General features: G+C 40.8%; 2 protein-coding genes across 7 annotated transcripts in view; one reads left to right on the top strand and one right to left on the bottom strand.

The window, feature by feature from the left end:
• The first annotated feature begins 842 nt into the window (after nucleotides 1-842).
• The window catches only part of LOC133542457 (gastrula zinc finger protein XlCGF57.1-like), a 170172-nt gene continuing 143586 nt past the window's right edge, over nucleotides 843-27428 (top strand). Inside the window, exons 1-3 of one of the 5 annotated variants that reach the window (XR_009804162.1) lie at nucleotides 843-1007; nucleotides 3891-4113; nucleotides 10366-12912. Coding sequence is in view for 4 of the 5 variants with exons in the window: in XM_061886607.1 (XP_061742591.1) it covers nucleotides 3891-4113; nucleotides 22706-23838 (1356 nt within the window). In the remaining variant the exon portion in view is untranslated. Of the gene's footprint in view, nucleotides 1008-3890; nucleotides 4114-10365; nucleotides 12913-13238; nucleotides 13374-14571; nucleotides 14795-22705; nucleotides 24557-27428 lie in introns of those variants that run through there. The other 4 variants (XM_061886607.1, XM_061886608.1, XM_061886605.1 and 1 more) reach the window with 4 other exon arrangements.
• The window catches only part of LOC133542496 (gastrula zinc finger protein XlCGF57.1-like), a 32018-nt gene continuing 13154 nt past the window's right edge, over nucleotides 8565-27428 (bottom strand). Inside the window, exons 1-2 of one of the 2 annotated variants that reach the window (XM_061886692.1) lie at nucleotides 12947-13222; nucleotides 8565-10701 (exon numbers count right to left, since the gene is read on the bottom strand). In XM_061886692.1, coding sequence (XP_061742676.1) covers nucleotides 9194-10651 — 1458 coding nt within the window. In that variant the 5' untranslated portion in view covers nucleotides 10652-10701; nucleotides 12947-13222 and the 3' untranslated portion in view covers nucleotides 8565-9193. Of the gene's footprint in view, nucleotides 10702-12946; nucleotides 13223-27428 lie in introns of those variants that run through there. The other variant, XM_061886693.1, reaches the window with a different exon arrangement.

Below are 27428 nucleotides of genomic sequence, written 5' to 3'. Positions count from 1 at the left end.
GATAGGGTGAGAAGCTCTGTCATCCGAGCTCAAAGTAAAGCCGCTGCTCCTCCACATGGAGAGGAGCCGGATGAGGTCGTTCAGGCATTTAGTCAGGATGCCACCCAAACGCCTCCCGAGGGAGGTGTTTAGGGCATGTCTGACCGGTAGGAAGCCACGGGAAAGACCCAGGACACGTTGGGTAGACTATGTCTCCCGGCTGGCCTGGGAACGCCTCGGGATCCCCCGGTAAGTGAGCTGGACGAAGTGGCTGGGGAGAGGAAAGTCTGGCCTTCCCTGCTTAGGCTGCTGCCCCCGCGACCTAACTTCAGATAAGCAGAAGAAGATGGATAGAAGGATGGATGTGTAACACAACTTGATGTTTCTTGAAAACAGCGTCCAGTAGTTGATGTTGTCGCTCCTTCTCCTCTTTTGTTGGACAAAGTTCCTCCTTGTACTCTGCTATGTTTTTTTTTTTTCTCTAACATCACAAATATTTCTTCTATGGCAGCAGTTAGTCGCTGATTCAGCAACACTCACATCATTTGTAATGTAGACATGTTCACACAATAAAAACACTTTACACTTACATTGGATCTCTGCTTTGATGTGTCGATCACTTCCGCCTCTCTTTGTTAGCAGCTAACAAGCTAAGCTAACCAGCAGGCTAGGCTAGCACGTATAAGTGCACTCAGACTAATGTATCCGCATACAAACAATTAATAACGACGTTTACTCTGTTAAACGACACACATGTGCACATGTACGTTGTAATTAAGACCTAGAAACCATAATAACCAAAACAACGTATTCTCCGCCAGACGCCATCTTGTTTTGTTCTTCCTCCTGTGTGACGTCATCGAGGTGTTCTCCACCGCGGAACAAATGTTGGCCAAACACGTGTTTCACTGGGACAATAGTGAGTGGTGCACACTTCCTTCGCCCGGCCACAGAACAACAAAAAGAGTTGCTGGTGTAACAATAGGAAGAATATATTCCACTCCTCTCTTGTACACGCGGCTTATGAGGTAATATACATTATATATTTTCATATTATTTATCTTATTTACCTGATATGTTGTTCGAAGCTAACGTGCTAGCGTTAGCCCGCTAGCAGGCTTTTGTAGCAAATGCGAGCTTTTTTTTGAGGAGTGTATTTTATATGTTCTCCAGAGGTGGGTAGAGTAGCCAGAAATTGTACTCAAGTAAGAGTACAGTTACTTTATAGATTTATTACTCAAGTAAAAGTAAGGAGTAGTCACCCAAATATTTACTTGAGTAAAAGTAAAAAGTATGTTGTGAAAAACTACTCAAGTACTGAGTAACTGATGAGTAACCTGTTTGTTTAATGATTACGGCAACAAATAATGCACAAAAACATAAAAATAGCAATGAGCAAATTCAGAGCCAGGAATATCTCTTAAACAACTAAAACAATATTATATATTAAATAATAATACATTGAAATTAATAAAAAATTAAGGCAAATTGAGCCACAATAACTTAACAGCACCATAGGCTCAGTAGGCATTCATTGATTGATTGATTGATTGAAACTTGTATTAGTAGATTGCACAGTACAGTACATATTCTGTACAATTGACCACTAAATGGTAACACCCCAATAAGTTTTTCAACGTTAATCAATTACTTAATAAATGACCAAGTCGAGGTGATCTACCTCATATATATATATCGTATATAATTTATAGTTATTTATTTGCCGCTTTTGTTGACATGTTAAAGGTGTTTTAATGAATATACATGCATTTTTAACATATAGATTCCTATCTTTCATGAAGACAAGAATATAAATTGGTGTATTACCTGATTCTGATGACTTGCATTGATTGGAATCAGACAGTATAGTGCTGATAACGTCCACGTTTTCAATTGGAGGACAACAAAAGTTCCTCCTTCCTGTCTAATACCACATGAAAGTCGTTGGTTTTTGGCATCTTATTTGTCCAGCTTCCATATTCGTTTTTATACACTTTACAAGAAATACATTGGCGGCAAACTCCGTAGCTTGCTAGCTTGTTTGCGCTGGCTTTCGGAGACTCTTATTTTGTTAGCGCAGGCGCGATGGAGCGGCACTTTTATTGTGAAGACAGGAACTGTGCGATCAGTCTTTCGGCTTTTGACGGGAAGTACGGTTGAAATAAAAAGTGTCTTTTTTCCTTTACACTTTTGATTGATTGATTGAAACTTTTATTAGTAGATAGCACAGTACAGTACATATTCCGCACAATTGACCACTAAATGGTAACACCCCAATAAGTTTTTCAACTCTTTTTGGTCGGATTCGACGTGTGACGGTCACGTGACCGCCTGGTTTTGTTTGATTGGTCCAACGTCACCAGTGACTGCATTTGATTGGTGAAACGCAGGCATGCGTAGATCCTACTTAGAATGCGTGTCTGACAAAATCAAAACAAACAAAGCGTGCATGAACAGATCGATTAAAAAAAAGTAGCGAGTAACGAGCTGATTGTAGATAAATGGAACGGAGTAAAAGTAGCGTTTCTTCTCTATAAATATACTCAAGTAAAAGTAAAAGTATGTTGCATAAAAACTACTCTTAGAAGTACAATTTATCCCTAAAGTTACTCAAGTAGATGTAACGGAGTAAATGTAGCGCGTTATGTTCTCTATGAGAATTATATTGACTTATTTCATACTTTAACTGTTTTTTTGTAGTATATTACAGTCACGCTTAACATCATTAAATATTTGTTACTAAAAAGGAACAAACTTTATCGTAATTTAAGTCTGGAATAAGTCACATGGTATAATAATAATAATAATACATTTGGTATAGCGCTTTTCAGTGTACTCAAATACGCTTTACAGGATAAAAAATATAATTATTAAAATTATTATTATATTCACCCATCTTTTTCCTACCGCTTATTCCTTTTTGGGGTGCTGGAGCCTTACTCAGCTGCATTCGGGCGGACATATCATGGAATAAATCAACTCCATCCATTTTTCCATCCATTCTCTACCGCTTATTCCCTTTCGGGGTCGCGGGGGGCGCTGGCGCCTATCAGCTACAATCGGGCGGAACGGGTGTTTACAAAACTTTTATTTTGAAGGGGTAATTTTTAACTTCCTGTTGATTTTTCTGCAGGATTTCAAATATCAAATTGTAGGTCTAAGTGAGACCTACATAGCGGTTTTTGTTTCATGTCTGTCCGACATTCCTACTGGAAGTTACAAGCAGTTTTGTCTGTTTTCTCTTCCTAGGAGCAGTTTTTTCTGTGTTTTACCCCCTTAATAAATAATAAATAAATACAGATAGACAGACAACATTCACACTCACATTCACACACTAGGGACCATTTAGTGTTGCCAATCAACCTATCCCCAGGTGCATGTCTTTGGAGGTGGGAGGAAGCCGGAGTACCTGGAGGGAACCCACGCATTCACGGGGAGAACATGCAAACTCCACACAGAAAGATCCCGAGTCTGGATTTGAACCCAGGACTGCAGGAACTTCGTATTGTGAGGCAGACGCACTAACCCCTCTGCCACCGTGAAGCCCAGGAATAAATAAATAATAAATAAATCAACTGATGCTTGTTATTACGAATACACTATTTTCACAATTGTAAGCGATTAATGCTTATTCAGTCAGACTAAAATAAATATTTAATGAAATAAATGTTAAATATGAAAAATGGCTTTAATACACTGAACACAAATTGGACTTGCGTCAATATTTTGCAGAAAACAAGAGCAATTACAGAATTCATTATAATCAATAACTGATGATTATTCCATGTGTAGAAGAACATCACCACAAAGTGCTGTCATTCCACTTGGAAAATATTATATTTGATAGACTAAAAAATATTTGACACATCTGAGCTGAAGTTTGTTTGTGTTGTCTTGCGGACGTCCAACAGATGAACGCTGGTCAAGAAGAACGTCCCCTTCAGCAGCAGGAGGATCCACAGCCCCCCCACATTAAAGAGGAAGAGGAGGATCTCTGGGTTACTCAGGAGGAAGAGTTTCTTCCAGGGCAGGAGGAGGCTGATCTCAGCAAGTTTCCACTGACTGTTGTCTCTGTGAAGACTGAAGAGCATGAAGACAAACCACCTGAGTCCTCACAGCTTCATCACAGTCCAAGTAAGCACAACATCCTGATGTCATCCAATATGTATGCTAAATAGTAAAAAACTGCTAGTACAAGGCGGCTAACATTATAGGTAATGGTAATCCTCTATTGTGCCTTTAAAGCCCCTTTAAAATCACCAACATTACTGTATTTACTTGTAGTGACCTGTATATTAACCAAGTATTAGCACAGGGGTCGGGAACATTTTTGGCTGAGAGAGCCATGAAAGCCAAATATTTTTAAATGTATTTCTGTGAGAGCCATATAATATTTTTCAACACTGAACAAAACTAAATCCGTGCATTTTAAAGTAAGACCAACATTTTTAGAGTATAATAAGTCTCTTATTCTTTTTAATAACATTGTAATTCTGAAGCTAATCAAGAATAAATTAAATACTTCTTCTTGAACAGGTGGGGTAGAAAACAGATGGATGGATTAAAATGCATGGGTGTTTTATATTTTGAACGTTATTTTTAACACTATCACTACCAGCGGAATTATTCATTACTTATCGTGTTAAGCAATGTCAGCTAAGGTTTATCAGATGATACAAATGTATATTGTTCAGGAGAAGACTTGAAGGAAGTGTTGAGGATAAAAGAGGTTGAGTTAATTCAGCTAAAAAAATGGTTTGATATTATTAAGTTATCATTAAATGATAAGACAACTAAATGTATGGTGTTTAGTGGTGCAAGGACAAATTCTGAAGCAAAATTAAAATTAAATCAAGTGGAAATTGATAGAGTATATGAAACTAAATTCTTGGGAATAATAATTGATCATAAACTATGTTGGAAACCGCATATTGAATATAGAGAAGGAAAAATACCCAAATTTATTGCTATTCTTTATAAAGTAAGACACATGCTGAATAAGACATGCCTGCATATGTTGTATTATTATTTTATTTTTCCATATTTAACGTATTGTGTTGAAATTTGGGGAAATGTTTATAAAACAAACATAGACCCAATCATAAAACTTCAAAAAAGGGTCATTAGAATAATACACAAAGCCTGCTACTATGAACATACCAATCCATTATTTATGAGTTCAAATGTGTTAAAATTTTCAGACATTGTGTTTTTAAAAACAATGGAAATTATGTTTGGAGTAAAGAACAACAGCCTTCCAGCTTGTATTCACAGGCTATTTCATTTAAGAGGAGAAAACTGTAATTTACGGGGGATATCGATTTTTGAAATGGGTAAAGCGAGAACGAATATAAAATACAAATGTATTACAGTTTTAGGAGTTAAATGGTGGAAGAAGCTTGAAAGGTGAAATAATTGAAAATGATAAAATATAGTAAAAATTACTTTCATCCCATTATTTTTTTATTTTTTTGTTTTTTTATGTTGATGTTCCAGACAATCTAATCTTCTGTGAAGGTATAGGATAGGCAAATATAAGCTTTGGCTTCAGCTTATTCCTTTTTTGGTCATTCTTTTTCTTTTCTTTCGTGTGTAAATGTGCATTATTGTATACATATAACATGGACTGTAAAACTGATCACACAAAATGGTTGATTGATTTGATTGATTATATGACCGAAATAAACTTATTTCATTCATTCATTCATACCTGGGATCTGAACTGAGGATGTTGTTGTGGCTTGTGCAGCCCTTTGAGACACTTGTGATTTAAGGCTATACAAATAAACATTGATTGATTGATTGATTGATTATCAGAGAGCCAGATGCAGTCATCAAAAGAGCCACATCTGGCTCGAGAGCCATAGGTTCCCTACCCCTGTATTAGCAGCATTGTAACTGTAAGAGCTAACTTCGAGGAACTACTTTTAGTCAAACGGCTGCTTGCTCGCAGAGAGGTGGACTAGCTACTGCAGGGGTGCCCATTACGTCGATCGCGAGCTACCAGTCGACCGCGGGGGGTGTGTCAGTCGATCTCGAGCCGGGCTTTTAAAAAAAATAGACCTAAAAATGAGTGATCATCAATCTTCACCAAGACGTCACTTAAATGACATTCACGGTACCGGAGGGTCTTGTGAGATGACGCTGGCTGCTGCAAGATCATTATTAGGAAAATATGACCGAGAGGAAGGCGAGAAACACTTTTTATTTCAACAGACTTTCGCGCCGTCCCTTCCGTCAAAACTCTAAAGGCCGACTGCACATTTCCTATCTTCACAATAAAAGCTCTGCTTCATGCTGCCTGCGCTAACAAAATAAGAGTCTCGGAAAACTGGCGTGCACAAGCGATCCCTCAGAAGGTGTGCACATCAGGGATGTGCACGCCGAGACTCCGAGACTCTTATTTTGTTAGCGCAGGCAGCATGAAGCAGGGCTTTTATTGTGGAGATAGGAAATGTGCAGTCGGTCTTTAGAGTTTTGACGGAAGGGACGGCGCGAAAGTCTGTTGAAATAAAAAGTGTTTCTCGCCTTCCTCTCTGTCATTTTTTCATAATAATGAACTGGCAGCTGCCAGCGTCATCTCACAAGACCCTCGGGTGCCGTGAATGTCAATCAAGCAAGCTACGGAATTTGCCGCCAATGTTTTTCTTGTAAAGTGTATGGAAGCTGGATGAATTAGATGCCAAAAACCTACCACTTTCATGTGGTATTGTACAGAAAGGACAACTTTTTTTCTCCTCCATTTGAAAATGTGGGCGTTATCATCATTACTGTCTGATTCCAATCAATGCAAGTCATCAGAATCAGGTAATACACCAACTTATATTCTTGTCTTCGTGAAAGAAAGACATCTATATGTGTTACACATGCTTGTATTATCATTAAACACATTTAACTTGTTTACAAAAATGTCTCTTTCATAAATAAATAAATATAAATGATATATATAAATGAGGTAGATCCCCTCGAGTTGGTCAATTGAAAAGTAGCTCGCCTGCAGAAAAAGTGTGGGCACCCCTGAGCTACTGAGCTGCTGCTGCATCGCCTCCGAGTTGGTAAAAGTTTGTTCTGGATTATAAATCATGCCTCACGCTTGTATCGGCGAAGGTCGTGGTCATACACCGAGAAGTTGGTCGAATTAGTTTTAAACCCAAAGACGTCGCTAGGAAGACATGGCAAGATGCTCATTTAGCAACAAGCTGGACGAGCTGAAGCTGCAGATTGCGACAAATAAGATGGGTCGGGGACAGCTGCATTCTGCTCATCCCGGACACGGCTATCGAGCTAGCGGGCCGCACAACACATCGGCATGACAGAAGCAAAGTCTCCGGTAAGAGCAGAGGAGGGGGGCTATGCATCTACGTCAACAACAGCTGGTGCACCAACACCAAGACTGTTACCAGTCACTGCTCATCAGATTTGGAGTACGTTACTGCGAAATGCAGACCCATCTACCTTCCACGGGAGTTTAATGTTGTCATGCTAACGGCTGTTTACATACTAGCACGGCCCTCAGGGTGTTACATGACTCCATTAGCAGTCAACAAAGCGCGTAATACCCATCATTGCTGGGAACTTTAGTCATGCAGAATTGAAAACTGTGCTCCCTAAAATCCACCAGAAGCCTCACCAAACATGAGCGTTCGGCCGCCCATATTTAAAGCTAGATTGCGCTAAAAATGTTTGGGATGAGGAGGATAGACTTGGCTTTGGATGAACAGCGGCGACTCAACATCAGTGTCCACAATGCTAAGGTAAAAGAGAACCGAGAGATTTGAAAAGATGTCATCAACGCGACCTGCTTCCTCGCCAAACAGCAGTTCGCATTTCGTGGAAACGAGAGTAGGAGCTCTGCTAATCGCGGCAACTATGTTGAACTCTTATAAGACTTTTAAAACTGAAGGAAGTGAAGGAGGACTTTTACCAGAAAGTGACGGCTATTTTTATCCAGAAGGATATTTATAAAGGTAAGACGGCGTTAACATTATTTTTGTTTCGTTTTTAAGGAAATGCACATTTTGTGGCGACAGTTTGCATGTGTAAAGAATGCGGAAATGAAACATAACCCGTAAACTGCTGCACATCAAATTGAAAATAATCAGCGCAGAGCACATACTGTATATTTGTAAATCTGAGTCTGATTATGTCAGTTCCTCACCAGCTATGAACCTCACCACACGTCACTGAGTTGAAGCACACATTGTTTATTGCAGGGGTAGGGAACCTAAGGCTCTAGAGCCAGATGTGGCTCTTTTGATGACTGCAACTGGTTCTCAGATAAATCTTAGCTGACATTGCTTAACACGATAAGTAATGAGTAATTTTGCTGGTAATCAGTGTTAAAAATAACGTTCATAATGTAAAATAATCTCATGCATCTTAATCCATCAAACCGTTTTCTTCCGCACGTGTTCATTAGAAGTATTTTATTTATTATTGGTTAACTTCAGAATAACAATGTTATTAAAAAGAATAAGAGACTTATTATACGCAAAAAATGTTGGTCTTACTTAAAAATGCACACATTTAGTTGTAGTCAGTGTTATAAAATATTGTACGGCTCCACGGAAATACATTTTAAGATATTTGGCTTTCATGGCTCTCTCAGCCAAAAAGGTTCCCGACCCTTGGTTTATTGCATAAAGGTCTGGGGACATACATATAAAACAATCACAAAACAATATTCATATTACAAAAGAGAGTAAAAGACAACTGTTCAAATGATGTATAAAGTAAATAATAATATGCTTCCAGAAGTGGTCCAGAAGATGTTTCAGATGTGAACCAGTAAATATGAACTAAGAGGGATTTATGTGTACTCAAAAGCAAAGGTATGAACACATGTAAAACAAATATGTACATCATATAAAGGAGTTCATCTATGGAAATCATCCACAATTAGAAAATAAAATATGTAACATTTCATTATTTCAAAAACATACATAAGACACTAATATGAATAAGTATACAAGTGAATTATGAATATCTACAAATATGTAACATGTTATGTACTGTTTATTCACACCTTCTCAAACAAATTGTTCCGTTCATATTAAAAAATACACAAATGTGTATATTAACTCATGTACTTGACTGAAATAAAAGCACTAATCTGAAGTGTCTAATCTATAAATGTTAGAATCATCAAAACAATGATGTCACACATGTTATATGTGCTGATGTTGTTGGAAAGTTTGTTTCAAATCCTGCATCTTCATTTGCTGCTGCTGTTCTCACCAGCACACTTGTGTTTCTTACACTGGGACTTAGAAGAGAATCTTTCACCACACACACTGCAACTCCACACTTTCTCACCTGTGTGTGTTCTCATGTGTACATTCAAATGATGTCTTAGTTTAAAACTTTTACAACACACTGAACATGAAAAAGGTTTTTCTCCAGTGTGTGTTCTCATGTGTACTTTCAAACCCTGATTTACTACAAAACTTTTACCACATTCTGAGCAGGAGAATGGTTTTTCTCCAGTGTGTATTCTCATGTGTACTTTCAAATGTTGCCTATGAGTTAAACCTTTACCGCAGATTGAACATGAAAAAGGTTTTTCTCCAGTGTGTGTTGCCATGTGTGCTATTAAGTTGTGATTTGTTACAAAAATTTTACCACATTCTGAGCAGGAAAAAGGTTTTTCTCCAGTGTGTATTCTCATGTGTAATTTCAAATTGTTCCTTTGGGTAAAATCTTTACCGCAGATTGAACATGAAAAAGGGGTTTCACCGGTGTGTGTTCTCATGTGTACTTTTAAACTATGATTTATTGCAAAACTTTTATCACATTCTGAGCAGGAAAAAGGTTTTTCTCCAGTGTGTATTCTCATGTGTACTTTCAAATGTTGCCTATGAGTTAAACCTTTACCGCAGACTGAACATGAAAAAGGTTTTTCTCCGGTGTGTGTTGCCATGTGTGTTATTAAGGTATGATTTGTTGCAAAACTTCTACCACATTCTGAGCAGGAAAAAGGTTTTTCTCCAGTGTGTGTTCTCATGTGTACTTTCAAATATTTCCTTTGAGTAAAATCTTTACAACAGATTGCGCATGAAAAGACTTTTCCTCCAGTGTGTGTTCTCATGTGTCTTTTCAAATTACCAGGAGATTTAAGAGTTTTGCCACAGAGAGAACATGTGAAGTGTGTGTTGTCAGTGTGACATGTCTTATCATCTTTAGAGTCTTCATCATCAGTGTCAGGAGAGTGTGACGTTGTGTCCTCACTATCTGATAGTGGAGCTAAGAGCTTGTCTGCTTGTGATCCTCCACAGTGGTCTCCATCAGCTTCTGTCGTCATGTGTTGAGTTGAGCTGCTGCTTGGAGGCTCCCCCCCTCCCCTCTCCTCACTCTCACCTTTGACCTCATCATCTTCACTCTTCACAGGGACAACAATGACTGGGAACTCCTCCAACCAATCAAGATGCTCTCCCTCCTGACTGATGCTGTGTTCCTCCTCTTCCTCTTTAATGTGAGGGCTCAGTTGATCCACTGCTTCCTCTTTAAAACGTGGTGTCAGTGGATCCTCCTCTTCTTTTTTTAAATGGGGGCTCAGTGGGTCCTCATCTTCCTCTTTGATGTCAGTGGTCCGTGGGTCATCCTCTTCCTCTTTAAAATGGGGGATCAGTGGGTGTTCCTCTTCTTTTTTAATGTGGGAGGGCTGTGGCTCCATCCTGAAATTCCACTTCTGTTGCTCAGGGAGAAGATGTTCTTCACAGACGTCTGCAGGACACAAGAAGACATACACGTTTTAGAAAAATCCATCCCTGCTCAGTCACACAATGCATTCAGTACTTTAACATAAACAAAACCTGTTTCCATGAGTTGGGAAATTGTGTTAGATGTAAATATAAACGGAAAACAATGATTTGCATTTTCAAGCCATATTCAGTTGAATATGCTACAAAGACAACATATTTGATGTTCAAACTGATAAACATTTTTTTTTTTTGCAAATTATCATTAACTTTAGAATTTGATAATAGCAACACGTGACAAAGAAGTTGGGAAAGGTGGCAATAAATTCAGATAAAGTTGAAGAATGCTCATCAAAGCATTCCTCCATGCTCGTGCTGGTACCACCTGGCTTGGTAGGCTCGTACCCGCCGACAAAGCCAAAGACTTAGGTCCAAAGACAAAACAGGGCGTAGCTGCCACTGATTGGACCGACACGCAAATACCACATGTTCAACACTCCCCGTTGTCGGTTAAAAACATAGCTATGGGCTGCACTTTGGACACACCTGCTGTCGGCTATGAGGAGCTAGCAGCTACACAACAGCTAAGCTGAAACAGCACATTTAAGCATATCAAATAATTTTAGTTGCTTAATACGTACACAAAGTCTCCAAAACAGAAGTCTGATATAAAGTATCCAGTAACAAACGTGTCCGCATCATTCAACGTTCTTTGTCATGATCTTGACTTCATGAATTATTGTGGCCACTAGGTGTTGTGAAAGATCAAATCAAACAATTGCAAAAGCAGCCGTCATAAGGATAGTGTTTTTTTTATATTTGTGTCAATATGTATAAGCATCCTCAGCCTTCCCGGGAAGGTCTATTCAGGTGTACTGGAGAGGAGTTTATGCCGCATAGTCGAACCTCGGATTAGGGAGGAACAGTGTGGTTTTCGTCCTGGTCGTAGAACTGTGGACCAGGTCTATACTCTCGGCAGGGTCCTTGAGGGTGCATGGGAGGTTGCCCAACCAGTCTACATGTGCTTTGTGGACTTGGAGAAGGCATTCGACCGTGTCCCTCGGGAAGTCCTGTGGGGAGTGCTCAGAGAGTATGGGGTATCGGACTGTCTGATTGTGGCGGTCCGCTCCCTGTATGATCAGTGTCAGAGCTTGGTCCGCATTGCTGGCAGTAAGTCGGACACTTTTCCAGTGAGGGTTGGACTCCACCAAGGCACCGATTCTGTTCATAACTTTTATGGACAGAATTTTGAGGCGCAGTCAAGGCGTTGAGGGGATCTGGTTTGGTGACTGCAGGATTAGGTCTCTACTTTTTGCAGATGATGTGTTCCTGATGGTTTCAACCGGCCAGGATCTTCAGCTCTCACTGGATCGGTTCGCAGCCGAGTGTGAAGCGACTGGGATGAGAATCAGCACCTCAAAGTCTGAGTCCAAGGTTCTTGTCCGGAGAAGGGTGGAGTGCCCTGCCCCAAGTGGAGGAGTTCAAGTACCTCGGAGTCTTGTTCATGAGTGAGTGAAGAGTGGATCGTGAGATTGACAGGCGGATCGGTGCGGCGTCTTCAGTAATGCGGACGTTGTATCGATCCGTTGCGGTGAAAAAGGAGCTGAGCCGGAAGACAAAGCTCTCAGATTATCAGTCGATCAATGTTCCCATCCTCACCTATGGTCATGAGCTTTGGGTTATGACCAGAAGGACAAGATCACGGGTACAAGCGGCCAAAATGAGGCTCTACTTAGAGATACGGTGAGAAACTTTGTCATCCGAGAGGAGCTCAAAGTAAAGCCGCAGCTACTCCACATTGAGAGGAGCCAGATGAGGTGGTTCGGGCATTTAGTCAGGATGCCACGTCCGACCGGTAGGAGGCCACGGGGAAGACGCAGGACACGTTGGGTAAACTATGTCTCCCTGGGAACGCCTCGGGATCCCCCGGGAAGAGCTGGACGAAGTGGCTGGGGAGTAGAAAGTCTGGGCTTCTTTGCTTAGGCTGCTGCCCCCGTGACCCGACCTCAGATAAGCAGAAGAAGATGGCTGGAAGGATGGATGTGTAACACAACTTGATGTTTCTTGAAAACAGCGTCCAGTAGTTGATGTTGTCGCTCCTTCTCCTCTTTTGTTGGACAATATTCCTCCTCGTACTCTGCTATCGTTTTTTTTTTTTTTCCTAACATCACAAATATTTCTTCAACGGCAGCAGTTAGTCGCTGATTCAGCAACACTCACATCATTTGTAATGTAGACATGTTCACACAATAAAAACACTTTACACTTACATTGGATCTCTGCTTTGATGTGTCGATCACTTCCGCCTCTCTTTGTTAGCAGCTAACAAGCTAAGCTAACCAGCAGGCTAGGCTAGCACGTATAAGTGCACTCAGACTAATGTATCCGCATACAAACAATTAATAACGACGTTTACTCTGTTAAACGACACACATGTGCACATGTACGTTGTAATTAAGACCTAGAAACCATAATAACCAAAACAACGTATTCTCCGTCAGACGCCATCTTGTTTTGTTCTTCCTCCTGTGTGACGTCATCCACCGCGGAAAAAATGTTGTCCCAACACGTGTTTCACTGGGACAATAGTGAGTGGTGCACACTTCCTTCGCCCGGCCACAGAACACCAAAAAGAGTTGCTGGTGTAACAATAGGAAGAATATATTCCACTCCTCTCTTGTACACGCGGCTTATGAGGTAATATACATTATATATTTTCATATTATTTATCTTATTTACCTGATATGTTGTTCCAAGCTAACGTGCTAGCGTTAGCCCGCTAGCAGGCCTTTGTAGCAAATGCGAGCGTTTTTTTTGAGGAGTGTATTTTATATGTTCTCTATGAGAATTATATCGACTTATTTAATACTTTAACAATCTTTTTGTTGTATATTACAGTCACGCTTAACATCATTAAATATTTGTTACTAGAAAGGAACGAACGTCTCGTAATTTAAGTCTGGAATAAGTCACATGGTATAAAAATAATAATAATACATTTTATTAAGTAAAGTGCTTTTCAGTGTACTCAAAGACGCTTTACAGGATAAAAAATACAGATATTTAAATTATTATTATATCCACCCATCTTTTTTCTACCGTTTGTTCCTTTTTGCACAATTGTAAGCGATTAATGCTTATTCAGTCAGACTAAATACAGATTTAATGAAATAAATGTTAAATATTAAAAATGGCTATAATATATTGTACACAAATTGAACATGCATCAATATTTTGTTTGTAATCGAATCATGAGGTACCCAAATATTGTAAAATATATACATATCTATTTGTTTGTATATATATATATATATATATATATATATATATATATATATATTCTCAACCAACATACTATCACACGGCCACACTCGCTGGCACTTGTTACACGTGCTTCGCTGCACTTCTGTTTGTTTTCTGTTGGGTTAAAAATGTTGCTTTCTCAGAAGGAAGAACAAGAAGAGGATATTGCGTGTAAAAGTAAAGCCAACTAATCACAGCTCTGTAGTCCTGGTCACCGTTGACGTGAGGTGGGACTATTTTGGAGGTGCACGTCAAGGTTGGCTGGTAGGTTGGTAGTGGGAGGAGCCAGTTGGCGTCACTTGATGCTGCAGCACAATGAAACTTTTATACGTGCAGACTGACTTCATGCAGTCATGACGGTATTAAAATCCCAGCAGGAGCTTTTCTATAAGTTGTTACTTTTTTATATGCAGAAAACAAGATCAATTACACAATTCATAATAATCAATAACTGATGATTATTCCATGTGTAGAAGAACATCACCACAAAGTGCTGTCAGTCCACTTGGAAAATATTATATTTGATAGACTAAAAAATATTTGACACATCTGAGCTGAAGTTTGTTTGTGTTGTCTTGCGGACGTCCAACAGATGAACGCTGGTCAAGAAGAACGTCCCCTTCAGCAGCAGGAGGATCCACAGCCCCCCCACATTAAAGAGGAAGAGGAGGATCTCTGGGTTACTCAGGAGGAAGAGTTTCTTCCAGGGCAGGAGGAGGCGGATCTCAGCAAGTTTCCACTGACTGTTGTCTCTGTGAAGACTGAAGAGCATGAAGACAAACCACCTGAGTCCTCACAGCTTCATCACAGTCCAAGTAAGCACAACATCCACATATCATCTAATATGCTGTCGTCCAGCATTCGGTTTTTGTTTACTTTGGTGCCCGTTCATTTTTAGTTTCATTCTGCATTGCCTTCCTTCAATGCCTTTTCTTAGGGGCACTCACCTTTTGTTTGTTTTTGCTTTAAGCATTAGACACCTTTTTACCGCCTGCCACCTACTGATATGGAAGAGTATTACACGGTTACTCTGCCGAGCTCTAGACAGCACCGACACTCAACAACAACACATCATTTACAGACAATAATTACTGGTTTGGAAAAAACTTTTTTTTACCCCAAATAGGTGAAATTAGATCATCTCCCACAGCACAGCAGACTGTATCTCACAGCACACTCACCAAGTGTGCCGTGAGATACAGTGGTTGAAAAATACTGTTACTGGACGCTATCGGTGAGAGAGATACATACTGTAGCAAAGATACTTTATTAGGGATGTCCCGATCAAGGTTTTTGCACTTCCGATCCGATACCGATGTTGTTTTTGCACTTTCGATCCGATACCGATTCTGGCCGTATATCCATCCATTTTCTACCGCTTATTCCCTTTCGGAGTCGCGGGGGGCGCTGGCGCCCATCTCAGCTACAATCGGGCGGAAGGCAGGGTACACCCTGGACAAGTCGCCACCTCATCGCAGGGCCAACACAGATAGACAGACAACATTCACACACTAGGGCCAATTTAGTGTTGCCAATCAACCTATCCCCAGGTGCATGTCTTTGGAGGTGGGAGGAAGCCGGAGTACCCGGAGGGAACCCACGCATTCACGGGGAGAACATGCAAACTCCACACAGAAAGATCCCGAGCCTGGATTTGAACCCAGGACTGCAGGAACTTCGTATTGTGAGGCAGACGCACTAACCCCTCTGCCACCGTGAAGCCCTCTGGCCGTATATGTTAAAGTTTAAAGTTATTTAGCCTACTTAGTTGTCACATTCATGTTGAAAATGGTTTTAGTACTCTTGATAACAACTAGCGGGCTTCACGGTGGCAGAGGGGTTAGTGCGTCTGCCTCACAATACGAAGTTCCTGCAGTCCTGGGTTCAAATCCAGGCTCGGGATCTTTCTGTGTGGAGTTTGCATGTTCTCCCCGTGAATGCGTGGGTTCCCTCCGGGTACTCCGGCTTCCTCCCACTTCCAAAGACATGCACCTGGGGATAGGTTGATTGGCAACACTAAATGGTCCCTAATGTGTGAATGTGAGTGTGAATGTTGTCTGTCTATCTGTGTTGGCCCTGCGATGAGGTGGCGACTTGTCCAGGGTGTACCCCGCCTTCCGCCCGATTGTAGCTGAGATAGGCGCCAGCGCCCCCCGCGACCCCAAAAGGGAATAAGCGGTAGCAAATGGATGGATGGATAACAACTAGCCAGCTGAATTAGGTGAGTTTGAATAATACACAATGGTTGGTTACAAGAAACTGACCTGTTTATTCAGGGATAAACACAAAATTATACATGACAAACAGAAATGACATTGAACAGTGAAAAAGTGAACAGTATAAAGTGCAAATAATGCTGTAAACATTATTTAAAAACAGCAAAAACACACAAACAACCTGAGTGGGATATAATGTCTGTAACTCATCGTCAATACTTTCTCTTGAACAAGTGTAAACTTAAAGGGGAACATTATCAGCAGACCTATGTAAGCGTCAATATATACCAAAGTGTCTGCCACCAGACCCCCATTGAATGTGCCAGAGTGTCTCCACATTTGACCGGCGATGCTAAAGCAGACATGGCACAGAGATGTATGGATAACCTGCAGATGCATTTGCAACGATAAAGTCAACAAAATCACAAAGGTGAGTTTTGTTGATGTTGACTGCCAGCTAATCGATGCTAACATGCTGCGCTAATCGATGCTAACATGCTATTTACCGACGGTGCTAAAGCAGACATGGCACAGAGATGTATGGATAACCTGTAGATGCATTTGCAACGATTAAGTCAACAAAATCACAAAGGTGAGTTTTGTTGATGTTGACTGCCAGCTAATTGATGCTAACATGCTACGCTAATCGATGCTAACATGCTATTTACCGACGGTGCTAAAGCAGACATGGCACAGAGATGTATGGATAACCTGTAGATGCATTTGCAACTATATTACGTTTCCTTCCACCCACATTTAATGCGGAAAAAACACTTACCAATCGACGGATTTAAGTTGCTCCAGTGTCACAAGATGCGAAAGTCCTGATCGTTTGGTCCGCACATTTTACCGGCGATGCTAACGCAGCTATTCGGCCATGCTATGGCTATGAATAGCGTCAATAGCTATTCGCTCAATAGCTTCAGTTTCTTCTTCAATACTTTCATACTCCAACCATCTGTTTCAATACATGCGTAATCTGTTGAATCGCTTAAAGGGGAACATTATCACAATTTCAAAAGGGTCAAAAACAATACAAATCAGTTCCCAGTGGCTTGTTGTATATTTTGAATTTTTTTTCAAAATTTTACCAGTCCCGGAACATCCCTAAATAAAGCTTTAAAGTGCCTTATTTTCGCTATCTTCCAAACCACTATCCATTTCCCTGTGACGTCATACAGTGCTGCCAATATAAACAACATGGCGGTTACCACAGTAAGATATAGCGACATTAGCTCGGATTCAGACTCGGATTTCAGTGGCTTAAGCAATTCAACAGATTACGCATGTATTGAAACAGATGGTCGGAGTATGGAGGCAGATAGCGAAAACGAAATTGAAGAAGAAACTGAAGCTATTGAGCGAATAGCTATTGACGCTATTCGGCCATAGCATGGGTGTACCTAATGAAGTGGCCCATAGCATGGCTGCCTTATTAGCATCGCCGGTAAAATGTGCGGACCAAACAATCAGGACTTTCGCATCTTGTGACACTGGAGCAACTTAGGTCCGTCGATTGGTAAGTGTTTGTTTCGCATTAAATGTGGGTATGTAGTTTCAAATGTACATACAGCTAGCGTAAATAGCATGTTAGCATCGATTAGCGTAGCATGTTAGCATCAATTAGCTGGCAGTCACGCCGTGACCAAATATGTCTGATTAGCACATAAGTCAATAACAGCAACAAAACTCACCTTTGGGATTTCGTTGACTATCGTTGCAAATGCATCTGCAGGTTATCCATACATCTCTGTGCCATGTCTGTCTTAGCATCGCCGGTCAAATGTGAAGACACTCTGGTACATTCAATGGGGGTCTGGCGGCAGATTTCTTGCCAGTGGTGCAACTTGAATCCCTCCCTGTTAGTGTTGTTACACCCTCCGACAACACACCGACGAGGCATGATGTCTCCAAGGTTCCAAAAAATAGTCGAAAAAACGGAAAATAACAGAGCTGAGACCCGGTGTTTGTAATGTGAAAATGAAAATGGTGGGTGTGTTACCTCGGTGACGTCACAATCTGACGTCATCGTTACAAGACCGATAAACAGAAAGGTGTTTAATTCGCCAAAATTCGCCGATTTAGAGTTCGGAAATTGGTTTAAACAATACATGGTCTTTTTTCTGCACCATCAAGGTATATATTGACGCTTACATAGGTCTGCTGATAATGTTCCCCTTTAAATGGCAAAAGAGCTCTCTGCAGTGTTGTCATATTTCATTGGCAAACTTTGAAATACTTGAGAGGTGTTCTCTGATATGTGTAAGACTAGACCTCTCATGTATCAACACTGTTGTTGTACACTAGGACCAAAAGTGCACTTAGAGCGGCATAGCTCGGTTGGTATAGCGGCCGTGCCAGCAACTTGAGGGTTACAAGTTCGATCCCCGCTTCCGCCATCCTAGTCACTGCCTTTGTGTCCTTGGGCAAGGCACTTTACCCACCTGCTCCCAGTGCCACCCACACTGGTTTAAATGTAACTTAAATATTGGGTTTCACTATGTAAAGCGCTTTGAGTCACTAGAGAAAAGCGCTATATACATATAATTTACTTCACTTCACTTCTTATGGCCATCATGTGCCATCTTGCACATTTATTTGTATTTATTGATGTTTTTTTAGTTTCTGCCGTATTACTTTGTGCTTTCATATGCACATTTAATTTCCACTGGAGTTACATGTGATGTTATCTACAGTAATGTTTCTTCTACAAAGTACATTGTTTTGAATGTGTTATTTTTAAAGGGGAACATTATCAGCAGACCTTTGTAAGCGTCAATATATACCTTGATGGTGCAGAAAAAATATCATTTATTTTTTTAACCGATTTCCGAACTCTAAATGGGTGAATTTTGGCGAATTAAACGCCTCTCTGTCTATCGCGCTGGAGGCGATGACGTCAGAATGTGACGTCACCGAGGTAACACACCCACCATTTTCATTTTCAACACAGTACAAAAACCGGGTCTCAGCTCTGTTATTTTTCGTTTTTTTGACTATTTTTTGGAACCTTGGAGACATCATGCCTCGTCGGTGTGTTGTCGGAGGGTGTAACAACACTAACAGGGAGGGATTCAAGTTGCACCACTGGCAAGAAATCTGCCGCCAGACCCCCATTGAATGTGCCAGAGTGTCTCCACATTTGACCGGCGATGCTAAGACAGACATGGCACAGAGATGTATGGATAACCTGCAGATGCATTTGCAACGATAGTCAACGAAATCACAAAGGTGAGTTTTGTTGATGTTGACTGCCAGCTAATCGATGCTAACATGCTACGCAAATCGATGCTAACATGCTATTTACCGGCGGTGCTAAAGCAGACATGGCACAGAGATGTATGGATAACCTGCAGATGCATTTGCAACTATATTACGTTTCCTTCCACCCACATTTAATGCGAAACAAACACTTACCAATTGACGGATTTAAGTTGCTCCAGTGTCAAAAGATGCGAGAGTCCTGATCGTTTGGTCCGCACATTTTACCGACGATGCTAACGCAGCTATTCGGCCATGCTATGGCTATGAATAGCGTCAATAGCTATTCGCTCAATAGCTTCAGTTTCTTCTTCAATACTTTCATACTCCAACCATCTGTTTCAATACATGCGTAATCTGTTGAATCGCTTAAATCGCTGAAATCCGAGTTTGAATCCGAGCTAATGTCACTATATCTTGCTGTGGTATTCCCATTGTTTGTTTACATTGGCAGCACTGTGTGACGTCACAGGGAAATGGCCAGTGTCTTCGCAGAGAGCGAAAATAAGGCACTTTAAAGCTTTATTTAGGGATATTCCGAGACCGGTAAAATTTTGAAAAAAACTTAAAAAAATACAACAAGCCACTGGGAACTGATTTTTATTGTTTTTAACCCTTTTGAAATTGTGATAATGTTCCCCTTTAAATAAAACTTGTTAAAAAAAGTACTTTTAGTTTGAAAATATCACGATAATAATGAGAACCGGAATAAGAAATGTTCATAATGTGACATCCCTAGTGTCTATGTTTGTGTGGGTGTATATGTATGTATGTATGTATAGTAGCGATCAAAAGTTTACATACACTTGTAAAGGACATAATGTCATGGCTGTCTTGAGTTTCCAATCCTTTTTACAACTCTTGTTTTTTTGTGATAGAGTGATTGGAGCACATACTTGTTGGTCACTACAAACATTCTTGATGTTTGCTTCTTTTGTGAATTTATTATGGCTCTACTGAACATGTGAACAAATGTGCTGGGTCAAAAGTATACATACAGCAATGTTCATATTTGCTTACATGTCCCTTGGCAAGTTTCACTGCAATAAGGCACTTTTGGTAGCCATCCACAAGCTTCTGGTTGGATTTTTGACCACTCCTCTTGACACAATTGGTGCAGTTCAGCTAAATTTGTGGTTTTTCTTTTGACGTGGACTTTTTTCTTCAGCATTGTCCACACAATTAAGTCAGGACTTTGGGAAGGCCATTCTAAAATCTTGATTTAGCCATTCCTTCACCACTTTTGATGTGTGTTTGTGGTCATTGTCCTGTTGGAACACCCAACTGTGCCCAAGACCCAACCTCCGGGCTGATGATTTTAGGTTGTCCTGAAGAATTTGGAGGTAATCCTCCTTTTTCATTGTCCCATTAAAAGCACCAGTTCCATTGGCAGCAAAACAGGCCCAGAGGATAATACTACCACCACCATGCTTGATGGTGTGGATGGTGTTCCTGGGATTAAAGGCCTCACCTTTTCTCTTCCAAACATATTACTGGGTATTGTGGCCAAACAGCTCCATTTTAGTTTCATCTGACATGGACGAAGCTAAGACCTTCTGGAGGAAAGCTCTGTGAAATACCACAAAATAACTTGTAGTGTCTTTTTAATTTATAGCCAAAAATATTTTTATTTTATAGATATTCTCAAAGCAGAATATTGTCCTTGGGGGCCTCTGGCACCCCATAGGGTAACCGTAAGGTCTGGGCCTCTTAAAGGGGAACATTATCACCAGACCTATGCAAGCGTCAATATATACCTTGATGGTGCAGAAAAAAGACCATGTATTTTTTCAACCGATTTCCGAACTCTAAATGGGTGAATTTTGGCGAATTAAAAGCCTTTCTCTTATTTGCTCTCGGAGCGATGACGTCAAAACGGGACGTCACCTAGGCAGTCAGTCCGCCATTTTCTCAAACACATTAGAAGCACCAAGTCAAATCAGCTCTGTTATTTTCCGTGTTTTCGACTGTTTTCCCGTACCTTGGAGACATCATGCCTCCTCGGTGTGTTGTCGGAGGGTGTAACAACACGATCAGGGATGGATTCAAGTTAAACTACGTAGAATGTGCATCGATTAGCACAGCATGCTAATCGATGCTAACATGCTATTTAGGCTAGCTGTATGTACATATTGCATCGTTATGCCTCATTTGTAGCTATATTTGCATCCAGCCTTTCCCTCCATCCACATTTAATGCCAAACAAACACTTACCAATCGACGGATTTAAGTTGCTCCAGTGTCAAGAGATGCGAAAGTCCCTCGTTTGGTCCGCACATTTTACCGGCGATGCTACGACAGACATGGCACGGAGATGAATGGATACCCTGCGACACTCAAAGCAGATGCATATCCAACGATAAAGTCAACGAAATCACAGAGGTGAGTTTTGTTGATGTTATTGACTTATGTGCTAATCAGACATATTTGGTCGCGGCATGACTGCCAGCTAATCGATGCTAACATGCTATTTAGGCCAGCTGTATGTACATTTGTAGCTGTATTTGCATCCAGCGTTTCTCTCCACCCACATTTAATGCCAAACAAACACTTACCAATCGACAGATTTAAGTTGCTCCAGTGTCACAAGATGCGGAAGTCCCGATCATTTGGTCTGCACATTTTTACCGGCGATGCTAAAGCAAACATGGCCGAATAGCGTCAATAGCTCGTCGCTCAATAGCTTCAGTTTCTTCTTCAATTTCGTTTTCGCTATCTGCCTCCATACTCCGACCATCTGTTTCAATACATGCGTAATCTGTTGAATCGCTTAAGCCGCTGAAATCCGAGTCTGAATCCGAGCTAATGTCGCTATATCTTGCTGTGGTAACCGCCATGTTGTTTGTATTGGCAGCACTGTATGACGTCACAGGGAAATGCACGTTGGCTTCGCAGATAGCGAAAATCAGGCACTTTAAAGCCATTTTTTGGGATATTCCGGGACGGGTAAAATTTTGAAAAAAACTTCAAAAAATAAAATAAGCCACTGGGAACTGATTTTTATTGGTTTTAACCCTTCTGAAATTGTGATAATGTTCCCCATTAAGACCTCACTGTTGGTGCTAATCGACCTGTTTCTTCTCATTTTTACCGAATTTGAAAGCAAAAGCGAGTCCACAAATAACCGTATCAAAAAGCAGAATTGAAAATGTAATCTGAGTTGGAAAAATCTTATCAATATCGCTCCTAACATGTGACTGAACAAATATGGACTCTTCTCGAGCATGTTTGTCTTCTTGTGTCCTGCAGACGTCTGTGAAGAACATCTTCTCTCTGACCCAAAGAAGTGGAGCTTCAGAATGGACAAGGAGGAGCCACAGCCCTTCCACATTAAGGAGGAAGAAGAGGCGCCACATACATTGCAAATGCAAAGGGAAGAAAATAACCCACTGAAATCCCATTTTAAAGAGGAAGAGGAGGAACACAGCATCAGTCAAGAATGGTTGGAGGAGTTCCATGTGATTGTGAAGAGTGAAGATGATGAGGTCAAAGGTGAGAGTGAGGAGAGGGGAGGGGGGGAGCCTCCAAGCAGCAGCTCAACTCAACACATGACAACAGAAGCTGATGGAGACCACTGTGGAGGATCACAAGCAGACAAGCTCTTAGCTCCACTATCAGATAGTGAGGACACAACGTCACACTCTCCTGACACTGATGATGAAGACTCTAAAGATGATAAGACATGTCACACTGACAACACACACTTCACATGTTCTCACTGTGACAAAACTTTTAAATATCGTAGTTATTGGGAAGTACACGTGAGAACACACACTGGAGAAAAACCTTTTTCATGTTCAATCTGTGGTAAAGATTTTACTCAAAGGCCAAATTTGAAAGTACACATGAGAACACACACTGGAGAAAAACCTTTTTCATGCTTAATCTGCCGTAAAGATTATACTGGAAGGCAATATTTCAAAGCGCACATGAAAATACACACTGGAGAAAACCATTTTTCCTGCTCAGAATGTGGAAAAAGCTTTGTAACAAATCAAAGGTTAAAAATACACACGAGAATACACACTGGAGAAAAACCTTTTTCCTGCTCAGAATGTGGAAAAAGCTTTGTAACAAATCATAGTTTAAAAATACACATGAGATCACACACTGGTGAAAAACCTTTTTCATGTTCAATCTGCGGTAAAGATTTTACTCATAGGCCCCCTTTCAAATCTCACATGAGGACGCACTCTGATGAAAAACCATACTCCTGTTCAAGATGCAACAAAAGCTTTTGTCACCGACAATCTTTTACAGTACACATGAGAACACACACAAGAGAGAAAATGTTGAGTTGCAGTGTGTGTGGTGAAAGATTCTCTTCTAAGTCCCAGTGTAAGAAACACAAGTGTGCTGGTGAGAACAGCAGCAGCAAATGAAGATGCAGGATTTGAAATATACTGTCAAAACTTGAACTTTGACTTTCTAACAACATCAGCACATATAACATGTGTGACATTATTGTTGTGTGTATAACACAATCTTGTTAATATGATTCTAACATTTATAGATTAGACACTTCAGATTGGTGTGTTTATTTCAGTCAAGTACATGAGTTAATATACACATTTGTGTACTTTAAAATGAACACAACAATTTGACTGAAAAGGTGAGAATAAACAGTACATAAAATATGTTACATTCAATAAACATTGTATGTGTAGTTATCGATAATTCACTTTTATACTTATTCATAATAGTGTTTTATATGTTTTTTGAATAATGAAGTTTTTCTAATAGTAGATGATTCCATAGATGAACTCCTTTATATGATGTACATATTTGTTTTACATGTGTTCATACCTTTGCTTTTGAGTACACATAAATCCCTCTTAGTTCATATTTACTGGTTCACATCTGAAACATCTTCTGGACCACTTCTGGAAGCATATTATTATTTACTTTATACATCATTTGAACAGTTGTCTTTTATACAAGATCATTTACTTTTAAAATGTATGACTTTATGAATCATTTGTTGGGTCTCTATGATCCATTCTACTAATTATCTTTATTACTCTCTTGTGTGATATGAATATTGTTTTATATGTATGTCCCCAGACCTTTATGCAATAAACAATGTATGCTTCAACTAAAGTTGGTTACAATAATTGTAGTTAAAGGCCTACTAAAATGAGATTTTCTTATTTAAACGGGGATAGCAGGTCCATTCTATGTGTAATACTTGATCATTTCGCGATATTGCCATAATTTTGCTGAAAGGATTTAGTAGAGAACATCCACGATAAAGTTCGCAACTTTTGGTCGCCAATAAAAAAGCCCTGCCTGTACCGGAAGTAGCAGACGATGTGCGTGTGACATCACAGGTTGTGGAGCTCCTCACATCCTCACATTGTTTACAATCATGGCCACCAGCAGCAAGAGTGATTCGGACCGAGAAAGCGACGATTTCCCCATTAATTTGAGCGAGGATGAAAGATTTGTGGATGAGGAAAGTGAGAGTGAAGGACTAGAAAAAAGAAAAGGCGAGGGCAGTGGGAGCGTTTCAGATGTTATTGGACTCATTTACTAGGATAATTCTGGAAAATCCCTTATCTGCTTGTTGTGTTACTAGTGTTTTATTGAGATTATATGGTCGTACTTGTAGAACCTGAAAGTCGGAGGGGTGTGGCCACAGGTGTGGTGACCACCAGTGTCTCAGAGGGAAGCCACGTTTCTTCTACGAGGCTGAGAGTTTTTTGAGACACTAGTGATTTAGGGCTATATAAGTAAACATTGATTGATTGATTTTCTTCCCCCTCCTCCACGTTGTAAGCATCCGACGGTCGGGGGCAGTTGGTGGGAGGAGGCAAGAGAGTCAGCAGCCGCAAGAGGAACGACGCAAGCTCTCCGCTCATGTCTACGGTAAGAGCCGACTTAATACCACCATTTTCTCACCGAAATCTGCCTGTTGACATGTAGTAGGGAACCATGTTCGCTTGACTGCTCTGTTCCATAGTAAAGCGTCACCGTCATCTTTCAGGAATGTAAACAAGGAAACACCGGCTGTGTTTGTGTCGCTAAAGGCGGCCACAATACACCGCTTCCCACCTACATCTTTCTTCTTTGACGTCTCCATTATTAATTGAACAAATTGCAAAAGATTCAGCAACACAGATGTCCATATTACTGTGGAATTATGCGATAAAAATAGACGGCTTGTAGCTGTGAACGGTGCTGGAATAAAATGTCCTCTACAATGTGTGACGTCACGCGCACACGTCATCATACCGCGACATTTTAGCAGGATACTTCCGCGCTAAATTTAAAATTGTAATTTAGTAAACTAAAAAGGCCGTATTGGCATGTGTTGCAATGTTAATATTTCATCATTGATATATAAACTATCAGACTGTGTGGTGGGTAGTAGTGGCTTTCAGTAGGCCTTTAATATTTGTATGTATGTTTTTTATTCTATTTAGTATTGCACTCCATTTTTTTATTGTTTTCTTTATATGATTTATGTGTAGTGTCCAGCTTACTTCATCATCCACAAACCCCGTTTCCATATAAGTTGGGAAATTGCGTTAGATGTAAATATAAACGGAATACAATGATTTGCAAACCCCTTTCAACCCATATTCAGTTGCATGCACTACAAAGACAAGATATTTGATGTTCAAACTCATAAACTTTATTTTTTTTTTTTTCGAATTTCATGGCTGCAACACGTGCCAAAGTAGTTGGGAAAGGGCATGTTCACCACTGTGTTACATCACCTTTTCTTTTAACAACACTCAAAAAATGTTTGGGAACTGAGGAAACTAATTGTTGAAGCTTTGAAAGTGGAATTCTTTCTCATTCTTGTTTTATGTAGAGCTTCAGTCCTTCAACAGTCCGGGGTCTCCGCTGTCGTATTTTACGCTTGATAATGGCCCACACATTTTCCATGGGAGACAGGTCTGGACTGCAAGCGGGCCAGGAAAGTACCCGCACTCTTTTTTTACGAAGCCACGCTGTTGTAAGACTTGTCTTGCTGAAATAAGCAGGGGCGTCCATGATAACGTTGCTTGGATGACAACATATGTTGCTCCAAAACCTGTATGGACCTTTCAGCATTAATGGTGCCTTCACAGGTGTGCAAGTTACCCATGCCTTGGGCACTAATACACCCCCATACCATCACAGATGCTGGCTTTTCAACTTTGCGCATATAACAATTTGAATGGTTATTTTCATCTTTGTTCCGGAGGACACCATGTCCTCTGTTTCCAAATATAATTTGAAATGTGGACTCGTCAGACCACAGAACACCTTTCCACTTTGGATCAGTCCATCTTAGGCGAGCCCGAGCTCACCTAAGATGGTCGTTCCACGACCAGGACGAAAACCACACTGTTCCTCCTGAATCCGAGGTTCGACTATCCGGCGTATCCTCCTCTCCAGTACACCTGAATAAACCTTACCGGGAAGGCTGAGGAGTGTGATCCCACGCTAGTGGGAACACACCCTCCGGTCCCCCTTCTTAAAGAGAGGAACCACCACCCCGGTCTGCCAATCCAGAGGTACCGCCCCCGATGTCCACCAAGGGGTTTTAGGATTGCCGCCCCGACAGGCACCAACTACCTTGCGGCCACAGCTCCGATCTGCCGCCTCGACAATAGAGGTGCGGAACATGGTCCACTCGGACTCAATGTCCAGCACCTCCCTCGTGACATGTTCGAAGTTCTTCCGGAGGTGGGAATTGAAACTTTGTCTGACAGGAGACTCTGCCAGACGTTCCCAGCAGACCCTCACAATGCGTTTGGGCCTGCCAGGTCTGTCCGGCATCCTCCCCCACCATCGCAGCCAACTCCCCACCAGGTGGTGATCGGTAGAAAGCTCCGCCCCTTTCTTCACCCGAGTGTCCAAAACATGAGGCCGCAAATCCAATGACACAACTACAAAGTCGATCATGGAACTGCGGCCTAGGGTGTCCTGGTGCCAAGTGCACATATGGACACCCTTATGTTTGAACATGGTGTTTGTT

Source organism: Nerophis ophidion, linkage group LG24 (genome assembly GCF_033978795.1).
Source record: "Nerophis ophidion isolate RoL-2023_Sa linkage group LG24, RoL_Noph_v1.0, whole genome shotgun sequence".
In the NCBI taxonomy this organism is placed as follows: domain Eukaryota; kingdom Metazoa; phylum Chordata; class Actinopteri; order Syngnathiformes; family Syngnathidae; genus Nerophis; species Nerophis ophidion.
The sequence above is the reverse complement of the archived record's forward strand: the minus strand, read 5'-3'. Positions and strand labels throughout refer to the sequence as shown.